Source organism: Carcharhinus amblyrhynchos, chromosome 3 (assembly GCF_965287045.1).
Source record: "Carcharhinus amblyrhynchos chromosome 3, sCarAmb.v2.hapA, whole genome shotgun sequence".
NCBI lineage: Eukaryota > Metazoa > Chordata > Chondrichthyes > Carcharhiniformes > Carcharhinidae > Carcharhinus > Carcharhinus amblyrhynchos.
Genome location: NC_137326.1, coordinates 35,112,966 through 35,137,943, shown reverse-complemented (window position 1 = coordinate 35,137,943; position 24,978 = coordinate 35,112,966). Strand labels below are relative to the sequence as shown.

At 43.8% G+C, this 24,978-nt stretch overlaps 1 protein-coding gene across 1 annotated transcript in view; it reads left to right on the top strand.

Annotated features, from left to right (window-relative positions):
- Nucleotides 1-24,978, top strand: part of LOC145341373 (cadherin-related family member 3-like) — a 77,592-nt gene that overhangs the window by 46,674 nt on the left and 5,940 nt on the right. Inside the window, exons 12-15 of the mRNA XM_080186313.1 lie at nucleotides 681-913; nucleotides 6,037-6,208; nucleotides 16,055-16,290; nucleotides 18,219-18,424. Of these exons, the coding sequence (XP_080042439.1) occupies nucleotides 681-913; nucleotides 6,037-6,208; nucleotides 16,055-16,290; nucleotides 18,219-18,424 (847 nt within the window). The remainder of the gene's footprint in view (nucleotides 1-680; nucleotides 914-6,036; nucleotides 6,209-16,054; nucleotides 16,291-18,218; nucleotides 18,425-24,978) is intronic.

The window sequence follows — 24,978 nt, the reverse complement described above, 5'->3', positions numbered from 1 at the left end:
ACATCATAATAATGCATTTACATATCATTATCTACACCTCAATTATCCCCCTTAAGAAAGTCCATTCACATCAACATGAGGGCAGCTCAGCCTGAATCATGACTGGCCTCCAAAGTATGCACCCTCCAGGCAAACATCCCAAAGGAGCCCAGGTGAGTGCATCGCTCAGAATGGAGAGGATCATACCCCGGCACTGCCCCAGGGCACTACCTGGCCACTGCCTCCTGGTATTGCCCAGGCAGTGCCAGAGGTCAGTGCCAGAGGACAGTACTGGGGGAGTGGGGGGTATGGTTTCATATGAACTTTGGTGCAGTGGGGTTTAGGCATGGCACCTCAACTTTGAAAAACTATGTTGCTGGTGGGGTGGGATCCCTGGTTGCATTATGTCGTGGCACCAATCCCTTGTGGGTTTTTTTCTATGTTCCCAATGACATGGCAGAGAAAACCACCATTGGTGCCAACGGTTTCAATGCCGCTTTTGCCACCTGTCGTCGCACTCTGCCCAGACGCAGATAAAATTCTGGCCAATCTGCCTCCCATACCTTCATCCCTTCATGCCAGGGGTGTGTAAGTGTTAAATGACTCCACCATTTACAGTTGTATTTATTTGCTGCACATTATAGATTCCAACATACATCTCAAAAATTAGATTTAAAACAAAAATTACTTCGTCTAAGCAGCAAAACACAAGATTGGAAAAGTTATTGCCACAGATGATGATTTTCCACTGAATGCGGTGACCTACAAAATCATTTCTGGAGACTCACAAATTATAAAGCGATTCTGGATTGATCCAAAAGAAGGAACCATCGAGTTGATTACCCAACCAGACTACGAATCTATTCAACAGTACACCCTCAGTGTGGAAGCTATTGACAGCGATCCTAATCAGCCTAAAACTGCAGTGACCACGGTGAGATTATAGAGCGAACTGGAAAGTTAGATGTTGGTTAAAAATTAGAAGCAGTATTTAAAGAGTGTTTATATGCTACGTTCATTACACGTTGCATTTATTCCTTCTACAACGTCACAGGGACTCTGGCATTGCCTGCGGAATAAATGCAACGCAAAGACAAATTTTCCGTCGTAGATCACAGGATATTAAGGATTGCTTATAAAATAATTGTACAAGACAGAAACTTCACCAGGCAATTTCGGGGATATATCAGTTGTCAGCCCTTATAGACTCTGCTGTGATTTTAGGATAACAATGTTTTTGAACAGCTTCAAATTTATGATTTGGATTTCATGGTTGAATTTGTGCAATGTTTGGAAAAAGAGAATCAGCCAAAATTGATGGAAGGAGAACATTGTATAAATAATTATACATTTTTATAGCCACTCCATTATATTACCAGTAATAATTTAATCTATTTATTTAGTTTTAAATGTGAAAGATATATTTCTCAACCCAAAAGGGCAACATTTCATAAACGAATGATTTGCCTTGCCTCAATGCTCTCTTTCTCCACTTGGGTGCTTTCAAGCATTCCTGGAGTTGAAAATGCTTTTCTCGCTATGAAAGTACAACAGAAGGCATGTGATGTACATAATTAAATATGATACCGTGGACCAAAATTCATGATAGGCATATTAAAGAGAAACTGCTAAGTTTGGACAGAGTAACCACTCACATTAGCACCCCTTCAAGTTGGGCGGAGAAAATAATTAAACATGAGAATAATTAAACATGGCCCCATGGTGTCCTTTGTCAATTTTATAATGAACAATTTAAACAAGAACTCTGGAAAGCAAAAACAATTGCTTGCCTCAGTAGGGGGATATTGTGCTAGACTTTCTGACTTGCGTTCCTGGCAGGTGAGGAATATTGCCAGGAAGACAAACTCAGAAACATTACGCCTGGGTCTGTTGTGACTTTGTTAGTAAACAAGTTGGTGTTAATAGAATTATATGTAATAGATTACAAAGGCTCATAGAGGTCATTTAGTAAATAACTGAGCAATATAGGCCCAGGTTTAATCAATCTATGAATACCAAAAACTATATATAAAAGTAAAGTTTATTTATTAGTCACAAATAAGGCTTACATTTACACTGCAATGAAATTACTGTCAAATTCCCCTAGTTGCCACACTCTGGCACCTGTTCAGTTCAATGCACCCAACCAGCACGAATTTCAGATTGTGGAAGGAAACTAGAGCATCTGGAGGAAACCCATGCAGGGAGAATGTGCAAACTCCGCACAGACAGTGACCGAAGCCAGAAATTGAATCTGGGTTCCTTGCACTATGAGGCAGCAGTTTGTGCCACTATGCCGCCCATGTCACATTTCTTGAGTTCTTGAGAAATTCTGCAATGGTTTAGCACTCCTGTGTCAAGCGGCAGGAAAAACCTTTCTTCTCCCCATATGAGTTTCCAATCCTTGGGTTATTCTCTGAGTGTGAGTTGGAAATTTTGAAAGAGGTTTGTATAGGGTATGGTGCAGCTGTTAAATGACTGATCTCCAATGGTGCAGTGAGGAACCAACAATAACTCAAAAGTGAAAGGAAAGGGAAAAGTACTGGAGACAATTACCGAGATAGGGTAGTTCTTTGATATTTTCATGCCAAACCTGATTTTTGAGGAGTAGGGAAAAGAAAGAGAAAAGATAGAAATCTCAAATATTTTGTAGGTGAAATTGGGTCTGATGTCTATTTTCCAAGGGGTCAACAGAAACAGCGAGGTCTAATTTAAGAGGCCAAATGTCCATATCAGAATATTGTTCTGATTGCAGAATAACACAGTAAAAAGTCTGACAACACCAGGTTTTAGTCCAACCGATTTATTTGATAATAGACTCACAAGCTTTTGGGGTTAGCCCATTCGTCAGGTGAATGGAGAGTTCTGGCCTCAGACAGAGCATATAAAGCACAGACAGTTTAGAGATTACTGATTAGAATGCGAATCCTTACACCTAACCTGCTGTTCAAGACCTGAAGTGGCTGACAATGTGAGTGGAAGGAGTACTGATCACAGGTTAAAGAGATGTGTATTGTCTCCAGACAGTACAGTAAGTGAGGTTTTGCAAACCCAGGCAAGTCACGGGGGTTACAGATAGTGCGACACGAACCCAAGATCCCTGTTGAGACCTTGGGTTCGTGTCGCACTATCTGTAACCCCTGTGACTTGCCTGGGTTTGCAAACCCTCACTTACTGTACTGTCTGGAGACAATACGCATCTCTTTAACTTGTGATCAGTGCTCCTTCCACTCACATTGTCAGCCACTTCAGGTCCTTTGTTTGAATAGAGGGCAGTATGGTAGGATGAGAGAAGAATTGGCGAATATGGACTGGGGGAGCACGTTGGAAGGTAGGTCTGCTGAGGAGCAGTGGAGGATCTTTAAGGAGATCTTTCTTGGTGCTCAGCAGAAATTTATTCCGATGGTCAAAAAGGACCGTAGGAGAAGAGGTAATAAGCCGTGGATAATGAAGGAGGTGAAGGAAAGTGTTAAATTAAAAGCGGAGGAATTTAGAGTAGCTAAGAGCAGTGGGCGAGAAGAGGATTGGGAAAGGTTTAAATGTCAACAAAGATTGACAAAGAAGTTAATAAAGGAGGGTAGGAGAAGCTATGAAGCTGGGCTAGCACTTAATTTAAAAAAGGATAGCAAGAGTTTTTATAAATATATAAAAAGGAAGAGGCTGGCTAGGGTGAACGTTGGTCCTTTAGAGGATGAGAAAGGGGACCTAGTGGTAGGGGATGAGGATATGGCTAAGGTCTTGAATAACTTTTTTGTTTCTGTCTTCACGGAGGAGGACGTGAATAATTTGCCGGGTGTTAGCGATGGAAAGGTGGTAGGACTGGAGGGTCTTAATGACATTACTGTTACTAGAGAGGTGGTGCTCGACAGACTGGAGGGGCTGATTGTGGACAAGTCCCCAGGACCGGATGGAATGCATCCGAGGGTTCTGAAAGAAATGGCGGAGGTGATAGTGGATGCCTTGGTGGTTATTTTCCAGACGTCGCTGGATTCCGGGGAAGTGCCGGAAGATTGGAAAACGGCTAATGTTACGCCGTTGTTTAAGAAGGGTGCCAGGCAAAAGGTGGGGAATTATAGGCCAGTTAGTTTAACGTCTGTGGTAGGTAAAATGTTAGAATCCGTCATTAAGGAGGAAATTGCGAGGCATCTTGAAGGGAATTGCTTGATAGGGCAGACGCAACACGGTTTCATTAAAGGGAAGTCGTGTCTGACAAATTTACTGGAGTTCTATGAGGGTGTGTCTAGGGCAGTGGATAGAGGAGAGCCGGTGGATGTGGTCTTTCTGGATTTTCAGAAGGCGTTTGACAAGGTACCTCACAAGAGGTTATTGCAGAAGGTCAGGGGACATGGAGTTGGGAGTAGGGTGTTAGCGTGGATAGAGGATTGGTTGTCAAATAGGAGGCAGAGAGTGGGGGTCAACGGGTGCTATTCGGATTGGCAGTTGGTGACTAGTGGAGTGCCCCAGGGGTCGGTGCTGGGGCCTCAGCTATTTACCATTTATATAGATGATCTGGAGGAGGGATCCGAGTGTAGGGTGTCGAAATTTGCTGATGACACCAAGATTGGGGGAAAGGCAAATTGTGCGGAGGGTGTGGAGAGTCTGCAGAAGGATCTAGATAGGCTGAGCGAATGGGCCAGGAAATGGCAAATGGAATTTAATGTTGGCAAGTGTGAGGTGGTCCACTTTGGTAGGAAGAATGGTAGGGAGGACTATTACTTACGTGGCGAAAAACTGCAGCAGGCGACGGTGCAGAGGGACCTCGGGGTCCTTGTGCATGAGTCGCAAAAACCCAGCTTGCAGGTGCAGGAAGTGGTCAGGAAGGCAAATGGGATGCTGGCCTTCATAGCGAGGGGGATTGAATATAAAAGTAGGGAGGTCTTGCTGCAGCTGTATAGGGCATTGGTGAGGCCGCAGCTGGAGTACTGTGTGCAGTTTTGGGCGCCGCACCTGCGCAAGGATATTTTGGCTTTGGAGGGAGTGCAGAGGAGGTTTACTAGGCTGATACCGGAGTTGAGGGGGTTGAGCTATGAGGAGAGGCTGAATAAACTAGGCTTGTACTCGTTAGAGTTTAGAAGAATGAGGGGAGATCTCATTGAGACGTATAAGATGATGAATGGGATGGATAGGATAGAGGTGGAGAGACTCTTCCCGCTCAAAAAAGACAGTAGGACTAGGGGGCACAGCCTCAAGATAAAGGGGAGGCGGTTTAGAACGGAGTTGAGGAGGAACTTCTTCACTCAAAGGGTGGTGAATCTCTGGAATTCTCTGCCCGTTGAAGTGGTGGAGGCTGCCTCGCTAAATATTTTTAAGAAGCGGGTTGATGGGTTCTTGATAAGCGAGGGGATTAAGGGTTATGGGGAGAAGGCGGGAAAGTGGAACTGAGCCACGACACATCAGCCATGATCTTATTGAATGGCGGGGCAGGCTCGAAGGGCTAGATGGCCTACTCCTGCTCCTATTTCTTATGTTCTTATGTTCTTATGTCTTGAACAGCAGGTTAGGTGTAAGGATTCGCATTCTAATCAGTAATCTCTAAACTGTCTGTGCTTTATATGCTCTGTCTGAGGCCAGAACTCTCCATTCACCTGACGAATGGGCTAACCCCGAAAGCTTGTGAGTCTATTATCAAATAAATCGGTTGGACTAAAACCTGGTGTTGTCAGACTTTTTACTGTGTTTACGCCAGTCCAACGCTGGCATACCCACATGCAGAATAACAGCTAGAGATGTCAAAAAATACCCATGGTTTCTGGTATCAAATTGTTCTTTTGCTCACTGTGGGATTAATATTGAATTGTTAGCCAGTTATCCTGGAACGTTGGTGAAAGTGGATTAACTGCAGATTTCCAAATACAATACAACACTATTTACCTTTTGGCTGGATATTAATAAGAGAAAGTGGCTTATAATATTTGTACATAGTTCTTACAAACCATTTTCTGGGAAGGATTTGTGAACATATTCATCAAGACTGCTGTAACTATATTTGCTGTGTTCCATACAAATTGTTTATTAGTCTCTGCATTTCCTTTCTATTTTGATTATGTCCCCTTTTAGGTCATCATCAACGTAATAGAGGAAAATGATGAAAAACCTGTTTGTAATCCACTTACGTATAAAGCAATTATTCTTGATAATATTGCCGTTGGAACCAATATCAATGGTTTCAGATTAAGCTGTCAAGACAGAGATTCCCTGAACAATGAAATGCGGTTTGAGATTGTATCAGGTATGTTTATTAAGTTGCATATTATATGAAATATAAATTTGCATAGCAGGGTGACATGCAGAATTATTTCCTATCAAACATTCAGACAATTAAGGTAAATTTGCCACAATGTGTGCTATTGTGCATCTAATTTTACATATAAGTAGGGGTGAAATTAGCATTTTTCTTGTTCAGAGTTTCAGAATGTTACTTTTTGCCTGTTTTTTTGTCAACTGTTTGCATTTTATACTGATTAAAGTTTCAATGGGCTTATATTTCCTGAAACTGGAATTCACTGCAAATTAACTTGTGTTTAAGTAATACCTTAAATCTGGGTGAAATGTCCTGACACATTCTACAGGACTATTGCCAAACAAATCAGACACTGAGTCACTTAAGGAGATTTTAGGACAGGTGATCAGACAGCTTGGCTGAAAAGGTGGATTTTAAGGGGAGTAAGATTGAGAGGTGAAGAGGTTTAGGGAGGGCATTCCAGTGTTTAGAGACTGAGCTGGAAATGAGGAGACTAGGAAGGGACAGAGAAGACGAGGGGTGAAATTTTCCCGTGCCGCCCACTGGGACAACACATACTGTGTAACGCCAATGGTGAGACTGAGAGATGACACTGAGGCTATGGCAGCCAAAGATGTGAATCTACTCAGAGATACCTCAATCCTCTGTGTCACCTTCTTCTGTATCATATTGACATTGACACTGTCAGTTAGGAATCCTAACCTTACTGTGGACATTGACCACCTGAGGGTAACAACATTCAATCATTTGTATACCTGAAAATAAAATGCCTCCTCTTTAACACAGACATATAAGAACATAAGAACATAAGAAATAGGAGCAGGAGTAGGCCATCTAGCCCTTCGAGCCTGCCCCGCCATTCAATAAGATCATGGCTGATCTGTTGTGGCTCAGTTCCACATTCCCGCCCCCTCCCCATAACCCTTAATCCCCTCGCTTATCAAAAACCCATCAACCCGTGTCTTAAAAATATTTAGCGAGGCAGCCTCCACCACTTCGTCCTGAGTCTTGCAAACTCCAAAATGCTCAGACACTGTGAAGCCCTCAAGATGATGAATTGTTGCTGATAAACAGTAGACTTCAGCTTTGTACTTCCTCACTGTTATCATTGTTCTCCACCACATTGTCTAAAGCTATATTGTGTGCTTCTACAGCGTGCTAAAATACTGCATTGGCCATCGAATATCACCATTTCCAATTAGCGTCACTTATCTGGGTGAATGTTTCAATGATGAGATGCACAGCACCATATCCCAACATTGTGACGAGAACCTTGAATCACAATCCAAACAATTACAGGTTGAGAATTGATCAAGGTTGTAGTTTTGAGCACCAGGACAATGATGTTGCTGAGAGGGGCAGAGCTTCGTACCTTGAGCTGGCAAGGTGCTGCCACATCTTGATCAGCTTAGCAGATGTACTCTTGGAAATTTAGAAGCGTGGTTGGCAGACTGGAGCACACATGAGCCCTGAGTATGGACTTACAGCATGAAAATCCTGCCTCAAGACAGAGAGCATATGGAATTGTATGATATATGACCCTTCTCCGTGTGTAAACACATCTCTATTTGTACGCCACACCTTCACCTTTCATGAATGTAGAGGAGATGTGCAGAATAGTAGGACAGTGGTTAAAACTGCTGCATCACAACACCAGGGACCCGGGTTCAGTTCCAGCCTTGGGTAGCTGTCTGTGTGGAGTCTGCATGTTCTCCCCATGTCTGTGTGGGTTTCCTCCAAGTGCTCTGGTTTCCTCCCACATTCTAAAGACGTGCAGGTTAGGTGGATTGGCTATGGTAAATGCGCAAGTTATGGGAAAATAGTGGAGGAAGTTGGGCATGGGAACCGAGAATCAGTGCAAAAGGCCTCCTTCTGCACTGTACAGATTCTCTGATTCTATGGAGATACGAGAACTCCTCTGCCTCAATCTTACGCAGCCAACAATAATCATGGTATGACCCTGCAAAGCATGTAAACAAAGTTCCTTCTAACAGCGCACTAACATTAAGGTTGAGACATCACTGATATTGCAATGGACTTGGAAAGGGCCACCTAGTGTGGTGATATGATGACACAGTGCATTGACAAGAGGCCCATGACAGTAATATCTGCGATAAGTGAGGGGAGAGACCTTGGTATCATATCTAATTGACAGCAATAGAGATCATCGTAAAAAAGTGTATATGCAAGAGGAGATGTGAAGTGGATGTGACTCGATTTACATTTGTGAACATGATAAACATGTTTTGAATACATGTGCCAATACTCCTAATATTGTTTTTACATTCCTGATCTTACTGCTAGGTCTAGGTGCAAACCTGGTATCCAGAATGGAGGTGGAGACAGCCTACTGAATGCTACGCTCTGTTGTCTGTGATGACATTTGTGGGCGTTTTCTGGCAGGCCAGGACCTGGAGGGTTCTGTCCTGCTTTGGGTATCTAGTTGGGCAGCCAGAGGACCCTCTTCAACCTGTGAGGCAGGAACTGATGGAGTTTCAGGTAGAAGAGCGAAGAGTAGACCAGTCAGTCCTGATGTCACTTGGGTCTTGATGCCTTCCCCTTTCTTGCGTACCTACTGATGAATGTCACCGATGATTACAGTGATGAAGTGCTGCTCCTGCAGGGAACTGGACAAAGGTCTCTTTGGCCGTTGCCATCCTTCCAGTATAATCTTTCTTCATTGGCATACAGCGTTATCACCTCAGACTGAAAGCAAAGTGCCTCAGCCATTACCTATAGCAATCTGAGGAATGCAACTGACATCCCTTCCTGAGTTCCTATGATCATCACTGCAGCTGCAGCAATTAGACCATAAGACATAAGTGCAGAATTAGGCCACTCGGCCCATTGAGTCTGCTCTGCCATTCAATCATGGCTGATATTTCTCTCATCCCCATTCTCCTTCCTTTTTCTCATAACCCCTGACCCCCTTATTAATCAAGATCCTATCTGTCACTGTCTTAAAGATACTCAATGACCTGGCCTCGACTGCCTTCTGCAGCAAAGAGTTCCACAGATTCACCATTCTTTGGCCGAAGAAATTCCTCCTCATCTCTGTTTTAAAGGATTGTCCCTTTAGCCTAAGGTTGTGCTCCCTGGTTCTAGTTTTTCCCAGCAGTGGAAACACCCACTCCACATCCACTCTATCCAGGCCTTGCAGTATCCTGTAAGTTTCAATAAGATCCCTCCACATCCTTCTAAACTCCAAAGAGTACAGATCCAGAGTCCTCATCCATTCCTCATAACACAAGCTCTTCATGGGATCATTCTTCTCTGGACCCTTTCCAACGCCAGCACATCCTTCCAATATATCAACTATGATTGAATGGTAGAGCAGACTCGATGGGCTGAGTGGCCTATTTCTGCTCTTATGTCTTATGGTCTTATGGTCTAATTGCTGATATGGGGCCCAAAACTGCTCACAATACTCCAAATGGCGCCTGACCGGCAATTGATATAGGACTGAATCCGAAGCCTTATCATCTGATTCGAACACTGCAGATTCCAACACTCCAACAGTTGGCTCCTCGGATGTCCTTTTATCCACCTGCTGCAGGCCAGATTATGTGCTGTGCCCACCAGATTGTGACCCTGGGAATATTCTAGAACCCGGCCCTACCGGGATGTGTCTCTCTGTGATGCTGGAGGTTGTGGGTGAGTGGTGTGACAGGTCTTCCATGGTGCTCTCCTCTGGTTCCTTATCGAAGGTATTAGCAGGGCCTGAGCTGAGTGCCTACCTTGTGGATGCCCTTGGGTGCTTTCCAGAGGTGCCTATGAAAGACAAGAGAGAATTATTGCCTGGCCTGTGACTGAAACAGGATGAAGCACTCAAAGTCCTGTAGTCTGAGGGATGAGCTGGTGCAGGATTCTCCCTTGTGTGTGTGCTGCCATCTTCACTGTTGCCATAGGCACTGTCTATGTCATCTCCAGCTAGCTCGATGGTTCAGTTCTCAAAAGGAGTGAAAACCTTGATTTTGGCCATTCCACTTCCTGACTAGGACCTCTCTCTCTGATTGTGTGCAAGCTTGCCCTGAATAAAGACAAATGGAGAACGTGAGCAAGATGCATGCCAGGGCAGATGATATGGATGCCTGGCATGTGTGAGTGGTGAATGGGGCCATGGATGGGTCGAGGAGATGAGCCCAGTTGGAGATGTGAAGGTGTGTATCAGAGAGTGTATAGTGATGTTCCTTGAGCTGTCAGTTTTTGAGATGCCAGTCATTGTCTGATGGGCTGGCTAATGTGTGAGTTTAGAGTGATGAAATGATGAACATTTCACAGGTGAGATTATTCATCCTCTTTTTGCACTGGCTGGTTGATCTCTGTGCTGTGTTGGCACTGACTACCACTGTCACTACCTCCCAAGCCAGGGTGGTGAACTTCCCCATCCTCTGGTCATCAGTGAGGTGGAGGATATTGATGCCTCACTTGTGCCAAGCAGGCGTTCCAGGGAGCGTCATTGAATTTGGGTGCAGCTATCTTCTTTCCTTTTAGGGCCATATCTCTGATCTGCAGTAGTCCTGGGCTGCAGAAATTGAAAAGGCTGTGCGCTTGTAAATGTGGCACCCAGAATGAGGGAGCAATGAGACTATGGCAGGGTTGGTGTATCAGAGGATGCCAGCCCACAATCTGGTGTATTTCCTGTGTATAATTAATGTGATGGGAAGCAGACAATGTGGCGCAAAAACCTACCATTGTGCCTGATAGGTAGACTGCTGTTTTCCTACCCACCTCTGCACTTAATGCACTTAGAAAATGCTGCTCTATATAAGTCATTAAATGAAGACATGAAATAGGAGCAATAAAATAAATGACAGCTGTCTACCCAAAACGCCAGGATAATGTCATCTTTTTTCTTAACAAGCAAAGCCAGTGAAGACAAAAAGCTTGATTCCCAACTTCTGCATAAACAGAAACTTAGCACATCCAAGTGCTAGAAATAATTAATGTTTATCACCAGAGTAATGAGCTCTGACACAATCTAATCAGGATAACCCTAACATGGACAGCAGCTGTCAAGCACAACTGATGGCCATTGGCATTGCATGCTTTGTGACGTATGATGGAGTTTGCCATTCGTTGTTCAAATAATGTGCCTTGGTCTTGCTGACTGAATTCTCAAATGCAATGCTGTATTTTGAAGAGTTTCACAGATATTAGGGGAGGAACACTTTTGATGTACCAGCTTGTTACTATTTTAGCTTAATTCTGACAAATCCAAAGGCAAGCTGCAGCTTCATAGGAATCTAAAGGCTGGAATTCTCAAGCTATTCACGCCCACGGGATTCTTCGGTTCCACTAGCAGTGTATCCCCGCCTGCGTGTTTCCTGTTGGTGTGGGGGTGACGTCAATGGGAATTTCCATTGACAGTGGCGGGACCAGAGAATCCCGCTGCTAGCAAACAACCTGCTACCTTCTGCTGGCAGGAAACAAGTGGCTGGGAGGCCAGAGAATCTCACCCCAAATCTCTGAAGAACAGCCATACAGACTCAAAATGTTAATTCGATTTTCCCTTTCCACAGATGCTGCCAGACCTGCTGGTTTTGCCTGTATTTTCTGTTTCTGTTTCATAGGCACATAAATGGGCTATTCAATCCCGCGAGAATTTTCTCCCATTCAGTGGCTGACCCGCAACTTCACCATAAAGTCATATTGGACTCAAAACATTCTTTTTCTCACCCCACAGTTGCAGCCAGGCCTGCTGAGTTTTCCCAGAGCTTCTGTTTCTATTTCATGTACTCACCTTAGTTTCATTCCTTTCATATTTTATCTAGCAAAAATCTATTGATCTCAGATTTAAATTAGAAATTTAGCTAGCATCTATTGATTTCTGTAGAAGAGAGTTCCACACATCTACAACATTTTTCCTGTTTCCTAACTTCTTTCCAGGCAGGTCTGGTTCTGACTTTCAAGTTCATCCTAGACACTTGCACCAGCAGAAAGCATTTCTTGCTGTCTACTCTCTCAATTCCTTTCTAAATCCTAAGCTGTCCTTTAACTGTCTAAATTTCAGAGAATATAAGCCTAGTGCTTTTGTAATGTGTCCTCATAATCTAACTCTTGGCGCCAAAGTAATATTATGATGAGTCTGGGCTACATTTCTTTCAAGACCAAAATACAATTTCTAAGACGTGTGTCAAAAACGCCCAACCTTGTCCGTGGCTGGGATTCTCCAGTGCCACTGCAGAATTTAGAGATTTCGCTAGCGTGAAATTCTCCACTCTCACTGGCAGTGGAACAGGAATGGATGTGATTGGATAATCCAGCCCGTGACACCAACAGAACTGTACACACTACTCCAGATGTGATCTAAATAGGGTTTGGTATAGCTGTAACAGAACAGCTTTCTCTTTGTAATATATCTTCCTGGTTATAAAGGTGAATGGATGTTTGGTTATGTTTTATAGCTAACATAACACTTTAGTGATTTATGTTTGTGGGATGTTTACATAATTCACCGAGGTGTTGGTATTTGGCAAGAATTGGGCAATAAACACAATTCTGTGAAATATTCATCTGTTTTTTTGAAAGATTTGCAAGGAAATGCGATTGAAATAATTTTGACTGTGGATTTTGTACAGCTGGTGTGTCAGTTAAAGAGAAAAGACAATTTTGCACGTCTAATGCCCATCAGAACTTCTGATAATGGCTTACACTCTTGAAATTTTAAATTGTTTTTTTCTCCACAGGTGTTGACTGATCCATTGTATATTCCCAGCATTTCCAGTTTGTATTTGTATTCTCAGAACCTACAGTTTTTTTCTCTTTTGTTTGAACTGATGAATTTGTGCTATTTTCTCTGACTGTGAAAACTTACCATTAGTGCTTGTGTCTATGTGTGTTACTGTCTGCGAACAAACCTGTTTGAAAGAATATGAGAACGTCTGTCTCATTGTCACCTGCTGAGTTGTGGGCATAGTGTGAAAATCTACATGCAATCCAGAGAAAAGGAATGAGTGTCTTGTTCACCTCGGGCATGGTCTCTTAGTTTTACTGTGTATAAAATCACTCTTCAGGTTACTGTATTGCTTTGCATTGGAAATATGTTAAAACCTGACTTAAGACATTTGAGGGCATTTTTCTGAACTCAATGGTTTATCTTTAGTTTTGGTTGTTTTCCACCACAGAGAGAGCATATTCACCTGCCAGGCTGAGGCCCAGCCATGATAATGGTGCAAGCCCCCAGTTGAAACTGGGCTATGAGATAGCCTGCCATTCAAATAAGCCCTCATTAGTCTAGATAAGGCAAGAGGGAATTTCCAAGTCAGGCTTTGTGAAGTGGCAGAGCTGGGAATGGTTTGCCCTGGCTCCTTATTGAACCATTCCGGGTAACAGAGAGTTTTCTAGGCTTCACAGTTGCTGCAGATACAAGCCTGAGACTGACTCCATCAGGGAAGTAATCCACCAAGCCAGATGTAGGCTGGTGCTACCGTCAATACTCTCCCATCCTGAAGAAAGCTAGGGTTGAGCTGCAAGCCAACACTTTGGTATCAATGCTCTGCTGAAGGCAATGCCCAACCCTAAATGACTCAATCATCATCCCCAAGTCCTGACCCTGCCAAACTTCAAGATGAATTCCCAAACGCTCCTAACTTGACCATGCAATTTGTGATTCTAACATGTATACATTCTTAATTGCCATAATGTACCCATTTCTAAACATAATGTGATAAATTATATAAGAATTTTGTAACTTACTTTGTATGAACATCTCAGAGGGTTTTTCAGAATACTATGGGCTGAATTTTCCCCCTCTGCTCACTACAGGAATCACAACAGGCGACAGGCAGACCAAGTAAAGGTCCGTTGACCTCAGGCGGGATTTTCTAATTTCGGGGCAAACGTGGTCAGAAATTTCTGCCCTAAAAGTTTTTTCACTGATAATTCATTCAGAGGATGTGGGCATCTCTGGCTAGGCTAGCAATTATTGCCCCTCTCTAATTCCCCTTGAGATGGTGATAGTGAGCCCCCTTTTTGAACCACTGCTGTTCACTTAGTGCAGGGTAAAACCACTGTGCTATTAGGGAGGGAATTCCAGGGTTTTGAGACAGTGGCAGTGAAAAAATGGTGAGATATTTCCTAATCAGGGTGCTGTATGGGTTGGAGGGAAACATGCAAGTGGTTGTGTTCCCATCCATCTCCTGCCCTTGTCCTTCTAGGTGATAGAGGGTGCAGGTTTGGAAGGTGCTGTTGAAGGAGCCTTGGCGATTTTCTGCAGTGCATCTTGTAGGTGGCACGCACTGATGCAGAGGAGGAAGTGAATGTTGAAGGTGGTTAAAGCTCTTGCAATAATGGCACAGGTCCTCAGATGTTAGTAAGAAAGACTTTGCAGGGTTGACAGGGCTAGATTTGCTGTTGTTATTTCCAATGCCTAAGTCAATGCCAGGTTGGCTGTTTGGTTTCAATCCTTTTTGTAAACTTTGTAGTGGCTTGATATAACTGAATGGCTTCTGGACCATTTCAGAGAGCATTTAACAATTAACCACACTGCTATGGGTTTGGACTTATACATAGACCAGACCAGGTAAGGATGGCAGATTTCCTTCCTGAAAGGACAGCAGTGAACCAGATGGGGATCTATGATAATTGACAATGGTTTCATTGTCATCATTATGAAGTTTAGCTTTAAATTCCAGATTTATTAATGGAATTTAAATTCCAGCTGCTGTCGTGGGATGTCCCCAGAGCATTATCCTGGGGTTCCAGGTTACAAGTCCAATGACATTATCACTAAACCATTGTCTCCTGCTAAGATATTTCACTAGTGACGAGTTTGTTCCATTGACCCTGCTAATGAACAGATTACTCGTCAATTCTGAATGGAAAAATCCTAACATGACAAAATTACATAATTTAATCAAGTTAATTATCTCCAATTAGTTTATTATATTAAGATCTACATCTTGTGTGCAACTTTACTTTGGGTTGGATTTTTAGATCCTGGGGGGAGGGTTTTGAATGGAAGCAAGCAAATATAGAATTCTGAGCTGGCATTCTGCCATCTTTCATCTTGGCCATTTGCCCAGAAGCAGGATGTGGGCAGTGGGAGCAATAGGATGACCTGCCTGCATGTACTGGCTGGTCATTTGAGATACTTAGGCCTGTTATCCCAAGCGGACTGTAATTTTTCCCTTGGTTTCCAGTTTCCTGCGGGTGACAGAGGGCAGCATGGAAGGGGTGGTGTTGCAGGTTTTCCATGCTTGGCCAGGTATCCTTGTGATTTCACCTCCTCCTTCCCTAGGCCCTCACAGCTCCCCCCCCAACCCTCCCCCTACCCGCCCACCCTAATAAGAGAGTCCCAGCTGAAAATGCCACTTTAATATTTTTCATTTCAAGGTGTTGGGGAGATGATATCTGCATTTTGGGAGACCTTCTCTTCCACTTACCATGAATAGTATCCTGCTGCTGCTACTAAATTGGAAGCCCTTCAGTTGCTCCCCAGCTTTGAGACCCTGCCCACCTTCTCTAAGCGGCCAGTGAGCCTGCCCTCTGGCCAACTCGATGAGAATCACAATTGTGTGTTTAGCCCGATAGTGGGGTCCTGACCGTGAGTCTCTGACATGGGCTACTGACAGTGAGGCCCTGACAGTGAGGCCCTGATGATGAGGCTCTGACAGTAAGGTACCCATGGTAGGGTCCTGACAATATGGTCCTGACAGTGAGGTACTGACAGTGAGGTCCTGACAGCAGGGCATTGACAGTGGGATCCTGAAACTCGTGGGACAAATCCTGCCCTTAGTTTCTTTTGCCGTCATTCTGTTGCAATGAAAAGTAGAATAATCTGTCAATTGACCTTGCACCATGTTACTTTATTCCAATTAATTTTATTTACAGGGAATGTGAACAATCATTTTGGTTTTGACCCTACCCGTGGATCTGAAGCTCCTAAACTAATAGTTAAAGCTCCCTTTGACTTTGTGGGAAAAGTGGACGTTCAGCAGGAATACCATCTCATTGTCAACATCATTGATGACAATATTAAGAAGGGCAAGCCAAGGACAGGAACTGTTATGATTGACATCACTGTGGTCCAGACGAGAACAACAGCCCCAACAACAACATCCTTTTATGTGAGTACTTCATGTAATGATGCAGCATATCAGCAGTTAATCTTCAAATTAGAATTACAATCTATTCCAACAATAGCAGATGTTTAAAACATGCCTGAAAGAGGTTAATTAGGGAACAGTCAGATTTTTATTTAACTTTTGTTGCAGTTGGTAATCACTTGTTTAAATGCAGATTAAAATGTTAGAACATAAGAACATAAGAAATAGGAGCAGGAGTAGGCCATCTAGCCCCTCGAGCCTGCCCCGCCATTCAATAAGATCATGGCTGATCTGTCGTGTCTCAGTTCCAAATTCCCGCCCTCTCCCCATAACCCTGAATCCCCTTGCCTATCAAAAACCTATCAACCTGCGTTTTAAAAATATTTAGCAAGGCAGCCTCCACCACTTCAACAGGCAGAGAATTCCAGAGATTCACCACCCTTTGAGTGAAGAAGTTCCTCCTCAACTCCGTTCTAAACCACCCCCCCTTTATCTTGAGGCTGTGCCCCCTAGTCCTACTGTCTTTTTTGAGCGGGAAGAGCCTCTCCACCTCTACCCTATCCATCCCATTCATCATCTTATACGTCTCAATGAGATCTCCCCTCATTCTTCTAAACTCTAATGAGTACAAGCCTAGTTTATTCAGCCTCTCCTCATAGCTCAACCCCCTCAACTCCGGTATCAGCCAAGTAAACCTCCTCTACACTCCCTCCAGGGCCAAAATACCCTTGCATAAGTGTGGCGACCAAAACTGCACACAGTATATGTTGTGTGTATAACCTCCTGAACAGCAAAATCCATTGCCCATTGTACTGTGGAGCCATATGGATGAAGAGGATTTCAGTCGATTGTTGGGGCTTGTGCTGAGTTGGCTAGTCTCAGTGAAGAACTACTATTGCAAGCCTCACATTTTCAGTAAGGAAGGGAAGAGATCAGAAAGTCCACTCTCACACCTCAAACCTTTGCTTGCTAGTAATGTAGGTGAAATACACTGGGTGAAAGTCATGTCTCCTGCAAGGATGTACCTTTAGTCTTCGAAGAGTTTCTAGGACCAAGCTTATTTGAATAATTTCAGTGGGCTCTCCAGCCAATGCCCAGCGGTCAATTTAAAGGCAGGAGCCAGGTAGGCTGGAGCTATATTGCACCCACATGTAAATTTAGAATGGGTAGAATCCCTTGTGCTGCATTTTAGAAAGGTTTTCAATATTCCTTTTAGAAGGGCACCTACACAATTCAAGGCCCCAATTCCCCCACTCACCCAAAACCTGACCTGCCAGGCAGCTCTGCATGAGAACCAGGCAATTTCCCATCCACCCTGACCCGAAATAGCTGTGTGCTGCATTTGGCTCAGGTTTCATATTGGCACAAACCAGGCTGGCTCAGTTGCTACACCAAATCTGTGCCAATTCCAAATGCAGCAACAAATTTGGATGAACAAATTTCTGTTCATCCAAATAAACTGAGCCATGGGGTGGCACAGTGGTTAACGTTGCTGCCTCACAGCTCCAGAGACCCTGTTCAATTCCTACCTTTGGTGACTCTCTGTGTGGCATTTGCATGTTCTCCCTGTGTCTGCGTGGGTTTCCTCCAGGTCCTCCAGTTTCCTCCCATAATCCAAAGATGTGCAGGTTCGGTGGATTGGCCAGGCTAAATTGCCCTTAGTGTCCCAAGATGTATAAGGTTAGATGGATTAGCCATGGGAAATGTGTGGGTATACGGGGATAGAGAAGGCCTGGGTAAGATACAGAAAGTCAGTGCTTCTTCTGCATTGTAGGGATTCTATGAGTTCCATGAAGCTCGACCTAAATGCTGGCCCACACTATTGCTTTGATCCTTCACTTAGAATCCTCAACAAAAAATGAAGAAGCTTGCAACTAAATTCAACATTCATGAATTCATTTGATCTCATCACAATCTCAAGGTAATGACTTCCTCTCTTTTTTAAACAGAAGAGAAAAGGACTAACCGTTATTAACACTGCTGTGAATACTTACAATCAAGCTGACTGGTATGTCCCCTTCTTTCTTACACTGCTGGCAATCCTATCGACATTCCTCTTTGTCTTGGGCCTATATATCATCTTGAAGTACACCAAATGTATGGAAATGTGCCAGAAGGCGTGTACCAGAAAACCAAAACCACAGCCACCGAAAAAGTAAGTCCTTTAAAATTAAATATGATGAAGATATTTTAGATTTGAGAGATTGTAAACAAGGAGATTTATATTCCTATTAATTTTAGAAAAAGTATGAGGGGAAACTAATGGGGCTAAAGCTGATAAGTCCCCTGGACTAGATGGGTTGCATCATGGGATATTAAAGGAAGTAGTTTCAGAGGTGGTGAAAACACCAGTAATAATCTTCGAAAAATTCTTATATTCTGGAAGAGTCCCAAGGATTGGAAAACTGCCAATGTAACACCCTTATTCAAAAATGGAGGGAGGCAAAAAGCAGGTAACCATGGACCAGTTAGCTTAGCTTCTGTCATTGGGAAAATGTTAAGAGTCTATTATAATAGCAGAGCATTTAGAAATAGGGGTTGCCCATTTAAGACAGAGATGTGAAGTAATTTCTTCTCTCAGAGTATGTAAGTCTATAGGATACTTTACTGCAGAGGGCTGTAGAGGTTGGGTTGTTAAGTAAGTTCAAGGTTGAGATAGGCAGATTTTTAATCCGTAAGTGAATCAAGGTTTATGGGAATAAGGTGGGAAAGTGAAGTTGAGGATTATCCTATCAGCTCAGTCATGATCTCGCTGAATGGCAGAGCAGACTCAGTGGGCCAAATGGCTTCTGGCCTTATTTAGAAATGTGTTTAATTTGGAATTACCTTTGTGGAAATAATGAAGCTATTGCTATATTCTACAATCTTTGAAAATAGGGCCTGTATCATGAAGGGTGATTAACCAAGTTTTTGCAGCCTGCTCATTTGAATGACTTCTATATCTAGCTGATACTAACTGTGCTGTTCTTTGGCTGGATGCATAGCAGGGGGCTAATACAGTAGCTGGTACCACTTAAAGTGAGTCCACACCATATAGTGAGAAGGTGTTGCAAGTCATTTTTGAATATTGCAGTGGAAGTTCTACTGCAGGAGGTGGAAAGGAGGAAGGATGTCCTGTATCTGCAAGGGTCAGAGTGCCCTCCAGACTCACAGCAAATGGCAATAACAGCAGAAAGCCATGGAAGTTATTGCAAGGAGGCAAATCTTTAGGAAGAGATAGATTACTGCGAGAGCCTCAATGACCTCACATGTGTGGTCAGGACATCTACAAAAACCATATCATAGCAGCTGGTTCACTGGCCTTGGTGACGGTTTGAACTTCCATACCTCCGTCATCCCTCTACCAACAACCGCTATCCAGTCTCCTCTCTCAACAAGACAGCAGTCATCCATTTACCCCTGCCACTGTGACTGTGCCTTATTGTTACCAGTCAGACAACCAGCTCTGACTGCTGCCACACCTGCCAACCTGGTGCTGCCTGAAGCTGGGCCTTTTAGGCTTAGAGATATTCCAGATCTTTCTCCAAGGTCATCTCCATGGTCATCTTCAGTCTTCCCCAATGAAAGTTAGCAGCCTTCCACCAGCCATATAGTGGCTACAGGGGTAGTACTGTGTTAGAGCACTGGGTTTTTTGAAGGTACCCACAAGAGAGGCACTGAAGGATTACTCACGAAAGATTAGCTGTCTTTTGTATGCAATACAGCATGATCCCATTTATAAATTTGGCTTGGAATGTTTATTTGATGGTGTCTTTTATTTTTGCATTACGGCTAAGTGAACATTGCAATCATGATGAACCAAGGGATGATGACGTGTAGGAGTGTTGGTCAGTAGGGAATTGGGGTTGAGGTTATTGTATTATACGCGGATAAGTTCTTCATAAACATCCTGGTTGGAAAGGAGCTCTCAACCTTACTTTCTCCCTTCCTCTTCCTCCTCCTATTCCTCACAATCCTGCCCTTCATTGCTCACCGTACAGCTGGTGACATTGTCCCTCCTTCGTGAAACTGAGGCCATTCAGCCTGCAGCAGCCTATCAGGTACTTTGACACTTGGGCCATCAAATACTGCACTGCGTCTGGAGAACAGTCCAAGCACCAGAAACAAAATACTGTGGATGCTGGAAATCTGAAATAACAATAGAAAATGCTGGAAATAAGCAGGAGGCCAGGCAGCAAGTATGGAGAGAACAATTGAATGAAGATTTCAGGTTGATAACTTTCATCAGGACCTGGTGCCCCAGATGGATCTGGCAGATTGCCGTGCCGCAGAATTAAGGCATTGGAACTACCCTCATTGATCTGTGTGAGCAGCTGCCGATTACACACGGGCATTGAGGCTGTGGAGTTGTTTTCAGCTCCAGTATGTAGCACGGTTGACCCACAGCATCCACAAAGCAATGTGTGCATAATCAGTGGCCTCTTGCAGCTAAACCTGGGTGTAGTGTGAGCTGTGAGGAAAACAAAGACAGGTTGGTGGAATGGATGGATGAGAAACAGAGGGCATTTATTGCAAAGAAGTTTCCATTTTGATAGAAATATGAGGGAAGACAAAATGAAAGGCCCAATGTGTAACCAATGGCAGTGTGGTCCTCGTCCTGTTCTAAGGTTGAAGTTGCAGCCGTAGCATGTGGAAGATTTCATTGAAGAAATCCTTTGTGAAGTACAGACACCTTGCAGATTGTAGTTTACATGGTATAGTCTGAAGCTGGACCTTTTAGGTAGATTCAGATAGGAGGGTTATTCCCTAAACATAGAACATAGAACATTACAGCACAGAACAGGCCCTTCGGCCCACGATATTGCGCTGACCAATTAAAAAGCAATGACCTTCTAACCTAAACCAATCCCTTTCCATCCATAAACCTATCCACGGATCTCTTAAACGCCCCCAAACTAGGCTCATTTACAACTGCAGGGCAGGGCATTCCAATCCCTCACCACCCTCTGGGTAAAGAACCTACCTCTGACATCCGTCCTATAACTACCACCCCTTAATTTAAAGCTATGCCCCCTCGTGCTAGCTTTCTCCATCTGAGGAAAAAGGCTATCACTGTCCACCCTATCTACACCTCTAATCATCTTATATGTTTCAATAAGGTCCCCTCGCAGCCGCCTTCTTTCTAACGAAAACAACCTCAAATCCCTCAGTCTCTCCTCATAGGGCCTCCCCTCCATACCAGGCAACATCCTGGTAAACCTCCTCTGCACCCTCTCCAATGCCTCCACATCCTTCCTATAATGTGGGGACCAGAACTGCACACAGTACTCCAAGTGCCGACGCACCAGAGTTTTGTACAGTTGCAACATGACGCTGCGGCTCCTAAATTCAATCCCCCTACCAATAAACGCCAAGACACCGTATGCCTTCCTAACAACCTTACCTACTTGATTCCCAACTTTCAGGGATCTATGTACACATACACCTAGATCCCTCTGTAAACAGCCTGTGAGAATATAGTCTCCTGTAAGAACATGCTTCCTCCCTCTTCATCCCCCTCTTACATCTTTCAACAACTTTTTTTCCGTTCATGGGACATGGACATTGTTGACTTAGTCAGCATTTATTGACCATCCCTAATCACCCTTGAGAAGATGGTGATGAACCACCTTCACAAACTGCTGCAGTCCATGTGGTGTAGGTACATCCATGCTGCTGTTAGAAAGGGAGTTCCATGATTTTGACCAGTGCTAGTGAAGGAACAATGAAATGGTTCCAAGGCAGAGAGGTGAGTGACTTAGAAGGGAACATGCAGGTGGTGGTGTTTCCTTGCATTGTGGGTGGCATGGTGGCACAATGGTTAGCACTGCTACCTCACAGCACGAGGGACCTGGGTTCGATTCTCAGCTTGGATCACTCTCTGTGTGGAGCTTTCACATTTTCCCCAATTCTGTGTGGGTTTCCTACATGTGCTCTGGTTCCCTGCCACAGTCCAAAGATTGTGAGTTAGGTGGATTGGCCATGCTGAATTGCCCTTTAGTGACAGGGGGACTAGCTAGAGTAAATGGGGTTATGGGGATAAGGGCCTGGGTGGGATTGTGGTTGGTGCAGACATGATGAGCCAAATGGCCTCCTTCTGCACTGTAGCATTCTATGATCTGCTGTCCTTGTCCTTATTGTGGTAGAGTTCACGGATTTGGAAGGTGCTGTTGCTATAGTGCATCTTGTGGGGAGAGGAGCGGAAGTTCAAGTTGGTGGGTGAGGTGCCAGTTAAGTAAGTGTCCTTTGACCTGAATGGCATCAAACTTTTTGAGTGCTGTTGGAGCTAAACTCATTGAAGCAAATGGAGAGTATTCCATTACAGTCTTGACTTTTGTCTTGTAGATGGTGGACAGGCTTTGGGGAGTCAGGAGGTGAGTTACTCACTTCAGAATTCCCAAACTCTGAGCTGCTCATGTAACCACAGTATTTATATGGCTAGTTCAATTCAGTTTCTGGTAACCCCAAAGATGTTGATAGTGAGGAATTCAGCAATGCTAATGCCATTGAAAGTCATGATGGTTAGATCCTGTCTAATTAGAGATGCAGAAACTGATAGCCAAGTTCCGCACACATGAGAACGGCCTCAACTGGGATCTTGGATTCATGTCACATTGTCTGTAATCCCCATGACTTGCCTGGACTTGCAAATTCTCACTAACTGTCCTGGCTGGAGACAATACACATCTCTTTATCCTATACTTAATCCTCCCTCCACTCACATTGTCTGTACCTTTAAGACTTGATTACTTTTAAAGACTTGCATTCCAACTATTATCTTGTAAATTGAGTTTGTGTCTTTACATGCCCTGTTTGTGAACACAACTCCCACTCACCTGATGAAGGGACAGTGCTCTGAAAGCTTGTGGCTTGTGCTACCAAGAAACCTGTTGAACTTTAACCTGGTGTTGTGAGACTTCTTATTGTGCTTATCCCAGCCCAGTGACTGCATCTCCACATTATTGGAGATGGTCATTGCCTAGCACTTCTGTGACACAAATGTCACTTGCCACTTATCATCCCAGGTCTGGGTATTGTCCAGAACTTGCTACATGTGGACAGGGAATCTGAGGAATGGCAAATGGTGCTGAACATTGTGCAATCATTGGCGAACAGCCCCACCAATGACCTTATGACGGAAGGAAGATCTTTGATGAAGGAGTTGATAATGGTTTTATCTTTATAGAGACTCCTGCATTGATATCCTGTGACTGAGATGATTGACCTCCAAACAGCTACAAATGTCTTCCTTTGTGTTAGGCGTGACTCCAATGAATTGAAAGTTTTTGCCTGATCCCAATTGACCCCTATTTTGCCAGGGCTCATTGATGCCACACTCAGTCATATGTTGCCTTAATGTCAAGGGCAGTCACTCTCATGTCACATCTGGAAACAAACTCTGTTCTCCATATCTGGACCATGGCTGTAATGAGGTCATTTGCTGAGTAGCCGAGGCAGAATTTAAACATCAGTGAGCAGGCATTATTGTTGTGCAATTGCTTGTTAGCACTGTTGACAAAAACTTTCAGCTAGTCCTGCTCTCTGGGCCATTTGCTCATTCTATGTCATGTTGTATTCCAAGGGGAATGGTCATTAGTGCAGCCATGTCTGTATGCAACTGATCGATATGTAAACCTTGAAGTTTACAAAAGCCTTTCAGCACCTGTCACACTATTCCCTGTAGACCTGTGCAATTTGAAGCAACTTATAGAAAGTCCCAAAAGCAACAACAAGGGACTGAAAACAAAGTCTAGTCCAGTCACTGGAGTGTAGCACTTCACTTTACAGATGTGGGAGTTTGATTCTGAAAAAGGGGATGAGGTGAGGAGAAATGTGGAAATGGCAGAGGCTGCTCAGAATCTGTGGGATAGACAGAAATCCAAATGAGTGGGTTAGATCAAGAATAGAAATTCAAGAATTTAAGAAGGTGGTTAAATATAGTTAGAAAGAGAAAGTTAGAAAGAGAAAGAGAGGTACAGACATTGGAAATGAAGACCAGCAGCCTTGGCTTGGCAACAACGAAAGGAGAAATTGAAGGTAAAAAACTGTAGAAGAGGAAGAAAAATTGGATGAGTGGATAACATTGAGACATGGGTTGAGGGAGGTTCAAAGAAACCTGGAAAAGAAGCAAGATAATGTCACTGGCCTCCCTAAGGATCTGGTAACAACAAATGAGCAAATAAATAGTAAGTACCAAATCCTTGTAGATTCATAGCAACGGGAGAATCCCTGCTCTTATCTCAGTCCTAAATGGGAAACCACTTTAAACAATATCCCCTGGTTCTAGTCTCCCACACAAGGGGAACATCCTCCCAGGATCCACCCTGTCAAGGTCCCTCAGTATCCCATCATCTCTAATTTTTCTAAACTCCAATGGGTAAAGGCCCAACCTCAACCTGCTCAAATGTTTCCCATAAGATAACCCTGTTATCCCAGGATTCAGTTGACTGAACCATATCTGACCTGCTTCCAATGGAATCATATCCTTTCCTAAGTAAGAAGGCCAAAACTGTAGATGTGGGTCAGAATTTTCCAGTGCCCCTGCTGCAGGTTTCCTGTGGCGGGGCTGGTGAGTCAATGAAATCTTCGTTCACATGGGCGGGACTGGAAGATCCCATCTGTGTAAAGGCCTTGGAACTGTAGCATAACTTCCCTACTTTTATATTTCAATCCCCTTGCAATAAACACCAGCATGCTATTTGCCTTCCTAACTAATTGCTGCACCAACTT